Source organism: Pieris napi, chromosome 16, assembly GCF_905475465.1.
Source record: "Pieris napi chromosome 16, ilPieNapi1.2, whole genome shotgun sequence".
NCBI classification, from domain to species: Eukaryota; Metazoa; Arthropoda; class Insecta; order Lepidoptera; family Pieridae; genus Pieris; species Pieris napi.
In genome coordinates this window covers 8,620,711-8,634,185 of record NC_062249.1, presented here as the reverse complement: position 1 = coordinate 8,634,185, position 13,475 = coordinate 8,620,711, and the positions used below count along the sequence as shown (strand labels likewise).

The 13,475-nt window shown below is 32.5% G+C and overlaps 1 protein-coding gene across 1 annotated transcript; it reads left to right on the top strand.

Moving 5' to 3' along the window:
* Positions 1-8,775: 8,775 nt before the first annotated feature.
* LOC125057011 (ankyrin repeat domain-containing protein 27-like) lies at positions 8,776-12,279 on the top strand. Its single transcript, XM_047660416.1, has one exon. The coding sequence runs from the start codon at positions 9,162-9,164 to the stop codon at positions 11,928-11,930; it is 2,769 nt and encodes a 922-aa protein (XP_047516372.1). The 5' UTR covers positions 8,776-9,161; the 3' UTR covers positions 11,931-12,279.
* Positions 12,280-13,475: the final 1,196 nt, after the last annotated feature.

Here is a 13,475-nt window from a genome sequence, read left to right as displayed (position 1 = left end):
TGCGTAATGCTTGTATTTTATATGAAAATTTATTATTTATCCGTTATATGTTTTTAATACGTGTTAGTCAGATTTCTGTGAGTATTTTGTTTAGACGGGAAACAAGCTTATAATGAATAGAAATAGAAGAATAACCATATAGTTGGCTTTATTCAACTAAAACAAGTCATATATAATATTATAACTATTTCTAACACACAAATATACAGTATTTACAATATTCTTAACGTTCTTCTTACTTTATAGAAAATTAAAACAAATTTAAAAAGTTTGTTCCCTGTGGCAGCATTACCTCGCTGTATTGCGATACTTATTCGTTGAGCGAGGAAAGCACCAGCTCTGGGGTCACCGGTACTATCTACCAGGTGTCTATTTAAATCTTTAAATAACGCCTATGCACTTGAACCCCACAGCCCAAGAGTCTCTACTCTACAAGGCGTTTACTATTTATTGATATAGACGAAGAAGTCGATTTTGAAACAATGTATTGTCACATGCAAATAAGCAGTAAGAAATTAAAAATCGTTACGTCACATTAATTTCAGTAGTTATTTCAAACATATATAGCGTAAAATCTATCCCCCTGCCATAAATTCCCGAGATGTGTAGACGTAAGTGCTTTGGGAATTTGCACCGCACTGATACAGCGTCTAAATACCACCTTATCGAGCGACAAATTCCGAATTTATGCGCCATTTCTCTAAGAACGTTTTCTTCGTACAATTCGTACAAATTCGTACTATTGTTTAGATGTAACAAAGGCAAAGTATTTTTTTGTATTGTTCAAAGTGGCATATTTTGCGTCTGTTTTATTCATAAATGGTATGGTGATATTTTAAAATTGCTCATATCATCTGTTTTTTTAAAGGTCCAATTAAGAAACTGTTCAATATATTTATATACGTATATATATTTTCTATATATTAATGTACAGTTTACTTATGTTTTCTGTTTCATATATATATTGTTTATCAATGTAATCTGATTTGGCTTTGTATATTGTCTTAGTGTTTTGTTTTATAATATCTATGTTAGCTGTAAGATTACTAATAAATAAAAAAATACATATTTTTTTTCACAAAAAATATGACGTATTTTTCTGTTTAGTTGCGATAGAAAGAAAGAATCCAGTGTAGTTCAGTCCGAGTTCATATTATAGACCTTAGCTAACGCAGCTGCTATTCGCTTTCTAGATAAATGTAAATATTTTAAGCTACTACCGTAACAAATAACATGTGTTTACAAACTATTTTTTTCATATGTTTAAGTACACAATCATCAATCTCTATCTCTCTTTAATTGGCAGCTCATTTAGGAGCGTCGTGGTCAGCAAGAAAGCGTCTGAAGGGGACTATCTGTTTCCCCGTGTTTTATTCGGTTTTAGTCCAGCGCGTCTCTTAAGACAGTGTACAGTTTTGAGGACCATGAGTCTTTCACTTGATCGGTTCATCCAGTTGGTGAACGGCCACTTGATCTTTTGCCTTCTGTGTTACCAACCACGATCAGTTTCTCAGCGCCTCTGCGCATTGTATGGCCGATGTAAGATACAATTCGCTGTAGGCATATGGTAGACAGGCGAGTCCGTATGCGGAGTTGGGTCAGGATCGATGTATTGGTGGGCTTCGCAGTCCACAGTATTCTGAGCATTCACAGCCAACACCACATCTCAAAGGCATCGATCCTTTGCGTTTCTTGGGCCAAGATAGTCCAACACAATAAACTATAGCTTTGCAATTTAACCGATAATCTGTTTGTGTTGCCTGGATCATATTACTGTGATAAGCAAAGCAAATGAGTAATCTAAATCGTATTCTTTACGCACCAGGGTTCAACTTGCACTGAGTAATAATGTGAAGTAGGGCACTTACATAAAACAAAACAAATGCTAAAATTCACCCCCTAACCCCGCTACGGGGATTCAACACGTCTCTGAAACAAAGTTCTCATCTATTTAACAGACAGCAATTAATGTTTTATCACTTCGATAAGATTCATCTTATCTTCATCTAAGAAATAAATCCTACGGTTGGATTAAAAACCAATCAATTTGAAAACCAGCCGTAGATCTCGAAGAAATACATCAAATGAATATATATCTAATTTTTTTTTTTAAATGAATATATTCTATCTTTACTGACGAGTCATGAGTGTACATTATGTTACCTATATGATTAAATGATTTTTTTACTTTACTTTACTTAACAGAACACTTGGCTTACTGGTTAAGACTTGTGAATGAGCAAAGAAGGCGTGCGTAGAATTCCCTATGGATTTTTCGTTCTACAAGCGCAACTCTTTCTCGTACGGTAAAGAAAAACGAGAGAAAACCAGCGTGTCTTAGACCCAACAATGGTCAATGGACGATGTATGTAAGACGTACGAAGAGTACGAAAAAAATATTATCAATTACACGGACACAAAGCTAAAACCAAAACATTTTTCACTGTTAATTCTAAGCCTTATATGTAAATGTTATTGGACTTTATGGCTAGAATGATAATCCCAACAACTCTGAACGTGAAGTGAAAAACTTTACAACGACACGAATACGCTTTTAAGGCATCTGAGTCAGTTCGCTAAGAGGAATTTAAAACTATTTACTGCAGCTTAAACAACACTGTTTATTTACAGTAGGGAATATAAAGTGCAGCTTCATGAGTGGGTAGATTTTGGACGATAAAATATCTGTGCTTTTTTATCAGGCCAGTGGTATATTTCGAGAATAAACCGCTAAAAACTCTTTTTGTCGCTACTCCTTTGAAGATACTCTCCTTAAAGACACAGCTAGAATCGAAATACCGGGTGTTAACTTATCGAACGACGTTATTTGTAAATGCATATATATGCACACCATAGCGAGGCGGTACTCCATATCAGTCATCGGTTACAACTGTATAAAGCCCAAGTTCGGCACCACGTGAAGTATTGATCTCACCTCTGGGCGGTAACTCCCCAGTACCAGCCCCTTCCGCTTGATAGTATTAAAGGAAGAGCGGTTGGAATCGTGGATGACCAGTCACTTTCCGGGCGGCTTGGTTTCTTCGCGTTTTGTATAAATGTGGCATCTTCTTTCGCATTTACCATGAAGAGTGTTTAGAGGAGTAATTCAGATGTTGACCTGCAGCTTAGTTTCATCATCGGACTTCGTTACCCCAACGTCCATCGTTCTATATCTCAGCGATATTTACGGCAGTTTTTGCCGCGCACCACCACTATATAGAACCAGCTAAAGGCTGGCAACGCACTCGCGATCCCTCGGACATTGAGAGTGTCCATAACTGGCGGTTTCACCTAACATTAGGTGAGCCATCTGGTCGTTGGTCCCCTATTGTATAACAAAAAAAAATACCAATAAAGTAAACAAATATAATATAATAACGTAAACATTCATCCTTCTAAGTTTTACTCCAAAAAACTACGAGGCGTGACAGGTTATATGTTGATAATTTATCTTTTCTCGATTTAGTTTCACTTATTAAATAATTAAATAATTTCCTCCTTAATTTAATAAAAAGCAAATCGCCATATAATCTAAATCCCTTCTAAACCGCAAATGTTTGAAAATCGCCAATCTAATATAAATGTGGAACATTATTTCCAGTGACGAGCATCGTGGGGCGCCGGTCTCCTAATGGCATCCATTCAGAATCGAGTGTCATTCAGGAAAAATGCTACATTGTTGCGAGATGATGCCTAAATATTTACTGTACAATGCCACTCTCTAGAACCACTTAAAATGACAGAATCCATTTGCATTTATGACGCATAGTGTGAAAAGGGATGGTGTCATAATTGCAACCCCTCACATCAACTGTTAATAAATTCTAAGGAGCTGATATTACTTTTTCATATAATTGATTGGCTTCTCGTTTCAAAAAAGGTTCAATATTAAAAAAGGGTCGGAGATTAAAGTCTCCAGACAGTCTAAGAATATCATAAAGCATCTGGACCTCATCAAGAATTAGTTTTTAAATGTATTTAAGTCATGTATAAAAATGTTGTAATATCCATCTTATAAGGATAAGATACAAGATACATTATAGAAAATATAAGATACCTTATTATATGTATGTTCCCAAATTCCTTCTGCAAAAACCAACCTAGGAGTTCAGGCGATTTTAACGCATTGAACAGTGCTTATCCGAAGCTGGATATATTCGGTAGTGGGTTGATCGGTTTTACAGAAAGCATTGTTGGGTTAATTCTGCTAATTCGCTGTTTTGCTGATGATTTTTTTTTCTGCTTTACCAAAAATTTCTGGTATATTTATTGTATGCTTATTTTATCTTGTTTATATTTTAATTGTTTTTTTAATGATTTTTTTTGTAACACTTATGCTTACTTCAATTGTCATACATTTTAGATGGTCGATTTTGTAAAATATTCCTTAGATTTAATACTATGTATGATGTCGTAAACTTTAATAAATAAATATTTCAGATACATTACATTTTCTTAATTTATTCTCTTCTGCTGTTTATAAAAAAGAGACAAATCTTTCTTTGATATGTTCGGTTGGTGAAAGATATTCAAATCCCGTATTGAATCTTTATCTCACCTAGACACCTGGCAATATTTTCTACCAGAACACAAAGACGTATCCAACGGAAAAATAAGTGATGCGTGGTATAATAAAAATAATAGTTAAAAAAAACTAAAAAACACGCTTTTAAAGCACATCAAACTAAAAAGTGAAAAATAATTCCTAATTTAGGCTGAAAATGGTAATGAACAAAACATACTGGTATTATTGTGAAAAAGCGTGGGGCGCTCTGTGCCATACCCACGGTTGCTCGATAGACGAAAAATTACCATTTTCAGCCTAAATTAGGAATTATTTTTCACTTTTTAGTTTGATGTGCTAAAAGCGTGTTTTTTAGTTTTTTTAAACTATTATTTATTTTTTAGTTTATTTTTTTTTTATTTTTTTTTCGGATTATTGCATTGTCATCGATCTTTGACAGGTGCGCAAAGTTTGAATTAAATCTGTCCGTTAAAAGTGGGTCAAAATCGAGTCCGAAGGAGTCCGTTACATACATACATACATACATACCTACATACATACTCGTACATACATACATACATACAGGTGAAGCTAATATAAAGCGTGTAAAAACTTCACAAAACATTTGTTTATATCGGAAACAATGACTCAGACTATAAAAGATAGTTAAAAATAAACAATGTTTATCGAAGTTATAAGTGGATGTGTTTTAAATTATACTTATATGTGCATGGCGTGGCGGGTGTAGAAAATTATTGTTACAAAATGTTAGAAGAATTCCGATTTTGAGTATCCAATCTTATATTATTTAAATACTTCTTCTTAGCTGAGTAGTTGACGTTTATTAGTTGTAACTTGGGTTCGATTTCTGGTTAAACAATATTTTTTTAGATTCGTTTGTACACCCTTGACTTGCGAACTGGTAGTAAATATAAATTTACAATGAATTTAACTTTTTTTTGATGTTCATAAATGAACTTATTTACCTATATGAATAAAGATATTTTTTAGATCGTTTGTACCAAAGGATGGAAAGAACAACGGATTCGCGATCCTTCTGACAGTGTTAGTATTCATTAGAGGCGCGCATAAAGTCACGTGAGCGACTCCAGCCATTTGTCCGTGTTTAAATTTCTCATCTACCATAAAACGCTAGTTAGCAACCGTTTTCATAATCCGTAAGAACAGATGACAATAAAAAATTAAAACGGCAGACTCCGTAAGAAAAATATGATTTGAAAGAAATTCAGTCCTTTTATACCTGCTACCCGACTACCCTGGGGTACTCGCAAACAATTCCCTTTGGAAATTGTTAATGAACGAAATCATTAGCACTCCTTCATAAAATTCTCTTCTTCCTTCATACAATAAAATTAGTATATGGAAAGAATTAAAATGTAACAGAAGGAAAAATCGAAAGATTTCTAACTCCGTTATGCAATTAAAAAAATATCGATTAAATAGTACACTAGTAAAACCACATTTTACATGCATACACAGGCTTATATAGACTGACATAAAAATAAAAAGATAAAAACAAAAATACGATTGTTTGCAATTTCGATGTAGTTTTCTCAAGATGTCTGATGTCGCAATTTGGGGTGTTACAGCGACGGACCCTGATCGTGCGATATTCCTGTCCGCGTTCCATCGTATTGGACATCGGCTGCCTTGGTCAATTTAGTACCTACTCACCACGTGAAGGCTGAAATCAGGCTATATGGTGTTTGCTCACCACGTAAATGGAAAAATCGGTTTCGATGAATTTATAGATATGATTTTTTGCCACTGGAGTCACCACGAGTTCGTATATTTAGGTGTATTAATGAGACCATCATGACGAACTATGCCTAATTACCATAAATCAGCGCTTATCGAATCAAATGACTGTTATCTCTTTTTTTTATACAACTGGACAGATGTTTGGTCACAATCCCATCTGATGTTAATTGTGGCCTATTGCAGGGCTCGCCTGTTCAGGAGATGCCAGTTCAACCACTGGTTGAATAAACCCATATCATACTGTCTAAGGAAGATGAAAGAGGACAAGGTTCCACTCCTTTGCTGTTTTTAATAAGGTCCTTTGATAAAAAGAGCCACTGTAGGAAAAGGAAAACTATTGAGTCAATTATTGGATTGATGTTACAGAGCAGCGGGGCTTTACTTTAGGCATTGTGTTACGGAGTATTGATTAATGAAGCCTTTGACAACAGACAGTTGACACTCAATTTAACAATTTTTAATTCATAGGGTAGACTATGAAATACTACACACTAAGTTTACCGTATCGACGAAATAAATAATAAATGTTTGACGGTTACCCATGAACATTTTGTATTGAATTATTTTTAAACATTTATTTTAGTTTTTCGAAAATTTAAATGAATCTGCTATTCGGAACAAATAAAAATCGAATGAAATGAAAGACACAATGAAAATCGGTCCAGCCTTTCTCAAGTTATAAGTGTCCGAACATGCCCGAATTTATTTTATATATTAAGATTTTAGTCTAGTTTGGTTTGTAAGTATGAAGTTATAAAAAAGGAAATTAATTTAATTTTGGTATTGTTTTTGGCCCCAGATTCTCCAAGTCGTATTAACTAAATTGTGTATTAATATAGATAAATATGAATATAATAATTGCACGTAACATAAATTCATTGAGACAAAATTAATTCTTAAAGCTACACCTAAATCAAATAATCCCAAATTATACAATTGCATAAGTTTATCTAGTAACACATATACTCTACAGCTACATCAAACAATTGTATCGAACTCAGATCTTAAGATAAATTAACTTCGAATCCGCATATATGCCCATACTAATCAAAGAATACTCGACAATACAGGACAAGACTAGACGAGACGAGACATCGTCGAATGGGTACATGAGATGGAACTAAAAGATAAATATTGACTAAAATAGTTTTTTTTTTAAATTAGGCCATTCTTTTTCTTACTTGTATAAAAAATACTGTTAATAACAACTAGGGTTGGTCGTAGTCACCTTTTAAGACGATGCTTGAATAGAAAGAGTCCTTTTAACCACAGTCCAACCAACCAGGCTGATGTCTCCGACTGGTGGTGTTGCTTGTATAGTTATGACAAGTGTAAACTTAGTGTGTTAGAATACTGAATGTGTCTTAATATAAGCAGTGGAGCAAGTATGGTGAACTTTTCCTTCAATATAAAGGTAGGATCCTTACCTAACCATTGACTGACCTGAAGGCCCTAGAGGCGGAGGCCTAGAGGATCAGGAGGAGGATTTTAGGGTGGAGGAACAGTACACCATCCATCCTCCACACGTATTCATATAATGACCCGGGTAACTCCGAATCACAGGAACAGTTAATAAATGTCGTGTTACAGATTAGCTGAACTTAATTTGTATTAAGTGCACTACTTTATTAATATAATAATGACAAGCAATATATATCTATCCTCCTATCATTTTCCATTACAGAGATTATTTTACATTAAAAATCTTGTAAATTCGGAACCTTTATTTAAATGCGATCTATAATTTAAGAAGAAAGGTGTGTTGTTTCATTAAATGATATTTACTTGGATATAATATACCGGTTATTTGTATTTGTGTAGGCTTAAAGTCTGCGTAAGATTATAGACTGAAGTTTTTACTTCCTACTTCCTAGTCTGTGCTTAAGTGTCTACTTTTTTAGTGTTGCCAACTTGGACGTTTTCTCCCCAAATTTAAGGGAAATTAAGGAGAGATTTGTAGTAGGTACTTTTTACAAGGAATAAAAGAAACGCCCTTTCTATATAATTTATATTATTCTTCGAACCCAACCAACAAATTAAACCAAATGTAAACTCTAAGCGTGGCTAAAACTTATATCCCAAGATCGAAATAACAACTCAACGTTTAGAAAAGGACAAAATAAGAAAAAAATTAAACAAAAAAAAATATGTTCCAAGAAAAGATAAAAAAACTAAACTTAAAGAAAGAAAAGATAGGAAATGTAGTTATTAATACATATTATTAGGTCATTTATTTAATAAAATATATAAATGTGTATAACGCGCCCACAGAACTACAACAGCTATTTTATACAACTTGAATGTGTTATTAATTTATATTTCAAATCAACTCTCAAGCCGAGTGTACAATAAAAAATTTAGGGGTATTCGTAGTTGGTCCTAGGAGGAATATTTTTAGTTGCTAGTTGGCATTACTGTCTTTAAGTACTAACTAATCAGTAATTTATTTATTATTAACTAAAGTCTAAAGACTAAAACCGTACTTTTTAGTTATATGCATAAGACAACAAGTAGTAAATTTTTCACCGTGGAGTATAATATAAAATACAACTTGTTTACTATGAATAGTGGTAACTTCAGTTCGAAGTCGTCGTATTTTAATCAGAATAATTATTATTAAACATGAGATTGTCAAGAGTGAGCAAAATAATCTAACGTGAACTTTGGAAGTTAAAACAAAATCATTGGGCCTAAACACTTGCATAATATTAATTCATAATTGTAATGACAAAATAATGGTTGTTATATTAAACTGGTTTTCTTGCGTTTAAATTAACATAATTAGTGTCGTTGTCGTGGATGAACGTTGGTAATATCCAATATTGAAATCGGATAAAAACAATTCGTAAAAGAAAGTTTAAAGAATATTAGTGAAATGGAAGGTGGATATGATGAAATTATTTCAGACAATCCATTTTTTGTGGCATTTAAAACTGAATATTTGGAACTATTTCAACATTGCATAACTGAATCATGGATAGTTTGTGTGCCTCGCGTAGGAAGCCTAAATACGCGTGTGTTTACTATTGAGGACTACTGTGCCCATGTCTTGGTGCCTAGTGATGAATTACCAGAAACACACTACACCACCCTTACTGAAAAACAGGTAACTATTGCTAATAAAGTAATCACACTTGACATTACCAAAGGACTACCTCTTCAAAGTCATATCTTGTTTGAAGAAACATTCTATACTGAAGATTTCATAAAATATAAAGTGTGGTGTATAGAAGCCCCATTGGAACCAACTTCTAATGTTGGAGATAATGATGTCACAAAAGAAAATCTGTGCTCTATTAATGACTGCATTGATTTACTATGGACTCAGGCCGCTGGCCGTCAGGTATTGGATCAAATAGATTTAACTGTCCAAATATTTATTAAGAAACACCCTACACTTCCTGTTGCTATAGGTAATTTAAAGGATGCTGTTAGTGAGCTTTATACACAATGTCTTCAAGTTGCATTGCAGAATAAACGTTTAAGGGATAAATCTAAAACATCTAAACATATACTGGAGAACATAAAGTTAGCTGTTGAGTGTTACATGCAACAACTATTATTTGATTACATTTTCAAGCCTATATGTACCAGTTGCTCATATGAAGATTCACATCTCAATAAAAAAATTAGGAATATGTGTGACATACAGCTGAGAGATCTTGATATCAAAAAAGAACTATATCATGCTGTACCTAAAGCAAAGCAAATACTCTCTAAAATTGACTCATATAATACAGTGTTGGAGAAAGTTCTTTGTTTGAAACAAGCATTGAATGCCATTAATAAAAGTGATTGTAGCACAGATGCCACCTTATTAACTGCTGATGATTTACTACCAGTTTTTGTATTTCTTTTAATTAAATCTGGTTTACCCAACTGGTACAGTCAACTGACTTACATGAAGGACTTTAGATTTAGTGGTATTGGCAAAGGGGATGGTGACGAAAGTATATTTCTTATAACTACTCTAGAAGCTGTCATAGAACATATACAATCAGGAGCATTAGCAGGTCCTCCTGATCCCGAATCATATTATTATGAAAGCAATCCCTCAGAAGACAGTATGAGCTCTTGTTATCAAAGACGAAGCAGCATGACAGAATCTACCTCAACCTGTGAAACAACTAGCCGTGAAGAAACTTTGGAGTATGTGTTTGATTTAATCAAAGCTAATCATACTGAACAGGTGCAGTCATTGTTAGAAAGAAATAGAATACATTTAAATAATATGCATGATAATGAAAAAAGTGCCTTCAAGTTACCTCTAAGTGAAAATGATGTGGATGATGATGATGATGACAGTGATGTTGAAATATTCCAAAAATTATGTCATCCACTTTGTAATTGTAAAAAATGTTGCCAAAAGTTATCTAAAAATCTTTTAAAAACATCTCCCACTATATATTCCAGAGACAGCCATGGTCTCACTCCATTACATGTAGCCTCTATTCATGGTAAAGCAGCAATTGTTGATATTTTAATTGATATGGGAGCTGAGCTAAATGCTACAGACCTAAATGAATGTTCACCATTGCATTATTCTGCTTCAAGAGGTCATCAAAATGCACTATTGCTCCTTTTGCATTCTGGTGCTGATATCAACAAGGCTAATATTGATAAGAATAGCCCATTGCATGTAGCAGTTAACAATGGTCATTTAAATTGTGTCAAAGCTCTTATCTACTTTGCAGAACATGGAAGAAAGCAGATAAATATAAATTGTTGTAATGTTAATGGAAACACTCCATTACATTTGGCTGCAAAATGGGGTTATGAAGGCATTGCTAAGCTACTAATAGAAAATGGTGCAGAACCATCATTGCAAAATCGCAATGGGAAATCTGCATTTGACTTGGCTCATAATTTAAAAATTTTGCAGCTTCTAAAATCCAGTACACCTAACTTATATGAATATATCCATATTACTAGTTTGGATATTAAGAAGCTGAATTTAAAAAATATTAATCCTTTTTCAAAGTTACAAAGTTTAAAAATTAAAAGTAATGACCGCAACAATGCATCTAAAACAGTTGAAAATCTTAAACGCATTGAAAGAATTCTTCAGGCCATTTCATATGGCGATATTAAATTGGCATGTTTTTACATGAATATTAATTATGAAAACTATATAAACATTACAAGTGGAATTAAAGAATCTCTTTGTCACCCTTTATGTGAATGCCCTAATTGTAAGGGAATAATCCAGTCAACTATATCTGATTTTGATGTAAACTTTTGCGATTCAAATGGTTACACACCTTTACATTTTGCAGCTCGGTATGGCCTCGATGAATTATGTAAAATTCTTATCTTAAATAGGGCAAATATCAATATCAAAAACAAGAAGGGGCAGACACCCTTACATTTAGCTGCTCTACATAATAAAACTGTAGCTCTCCATTATCTGTTGGACAATGGGGCAAATATAAATGCTTTTGATCTCTCTGGTAATACTCCACTGCATGATGCCTGTGCAATAGGAAATATAGGAGCTACAAAGACATTACTAAGCTTCCAACCCGACTTAACAATGACCAATGCCTCCGAGAAGACACCGTTAGATGTTGCAAAACAAAAAGTCCACTTAACCATTATAGATTTAATAGAAAAGTATTTAAATAAAACATCAATTTATAAATAATTGAAAGCATTTGTTATTGTTATAAAAATATTATTAGCAATTTTTGCATTCCAGCGTGTTTAAAATTTAGTGTTGGTTACTCAAGAAGTGGGCATTTTTTTATAATCATTGTTTTTATATTATTGTGTATTGTACTATATAAAGCAATATAATTTATGTAAGCACTAAAGTTTATTTATGAATCTTGTTTTGTTATATATATTTTTGCACAAAGGTTAATTTTCTGCAATGTGCCATACTGGACCAAGTTTAAATTTTTGAGACTGATTGTTTTTAATTTACTACTTGACTAAATTCTTGCCTTGCAATATTTTTTATAACTGTATGAAATAAAATAATTTTTAAATAATACAATCTTTTATTGACATCAAACCTTCCTGTAAGTTCCTGTGATGATACAATATAAAACTTATTATAAAAATGTATATAGTACGAGATTAGGCAATAGTTTTCAGTTATATTTTTTTTTTAAATAAAGAGATACCACATACAAGAAATGTACGTAAATAATAAAACAGATTTAGCATAATATATTACATATAGTTTCAAAAATATTCATCTGTTTTATAAATAGTAGATTAACAATTAATACTTGAATCATAGCACATTAGTTAATTAAAACACGCTCGTGTTTACCAATTGCAATTTTTAAATCATTCCGCATTCATGCCAATGTTAAAGAAAGCGGCAAGTTTTTATATATTACTTTCGCGTGATTTATAATTATGAATTGAAATTCTTTTTATATGCAATAATGTTGCAATCTTTTTAACTCAAAATACATTTGTATGTTGAGCAATTAGTTTGCATGTAAATGTCATTTATTGTTACATACTGCTACAATGCTCCTCTATACACTACATGTGTACTACAACAATTAATCTAAATTAATAACTTTATCCAAATAAAAAACTTGTAAGATATTTTTTTTACCTAAAAAACCTTCAGTCACTTCACACAATATCATATATAACAAACATTTTCAACATAATAAAATATAATTTGTGTACTCTTCACTAAGCTAAAATATATTACGATTTTATTTAATAATAATCTTATGTATAAGAACAATAAATATTCTAAAATAAATACAATAAAAATAGTCAATTGCCCGAAAAAGCGTTACCTTCGAGAATACAATATGAGCGCATTAGTATTAAATTGACTAGGTGGTCACTGTCATATTATGTCACTGGTATAATGTATAATTCATCTTAAATCAAGCTAAATTTTGTAAATTAACACAATTATATTAAAAACTAATTAATTTAGTAAAGCTTAGTTTTATATGTGATTAAAATATTCATCCGGCTCGAAGGACCATAAAAATTCAGTTTCAGAAGTTGTAGGTTTTGCCAGTAATCATCACACTGCTTTAACTATAGTAATATCTGTCTTTTTTGAACTATTTTATGAATAAGAGAGTGCAAATGTGAATGTATTGCAATAAAGTGCGAATATTCGAATATGCTAATCTTAATTAATATTTTTTTTTAAATATTACTAGCGTTGCTATGTTAACTTAGAATTCTTAACAAATGTCTT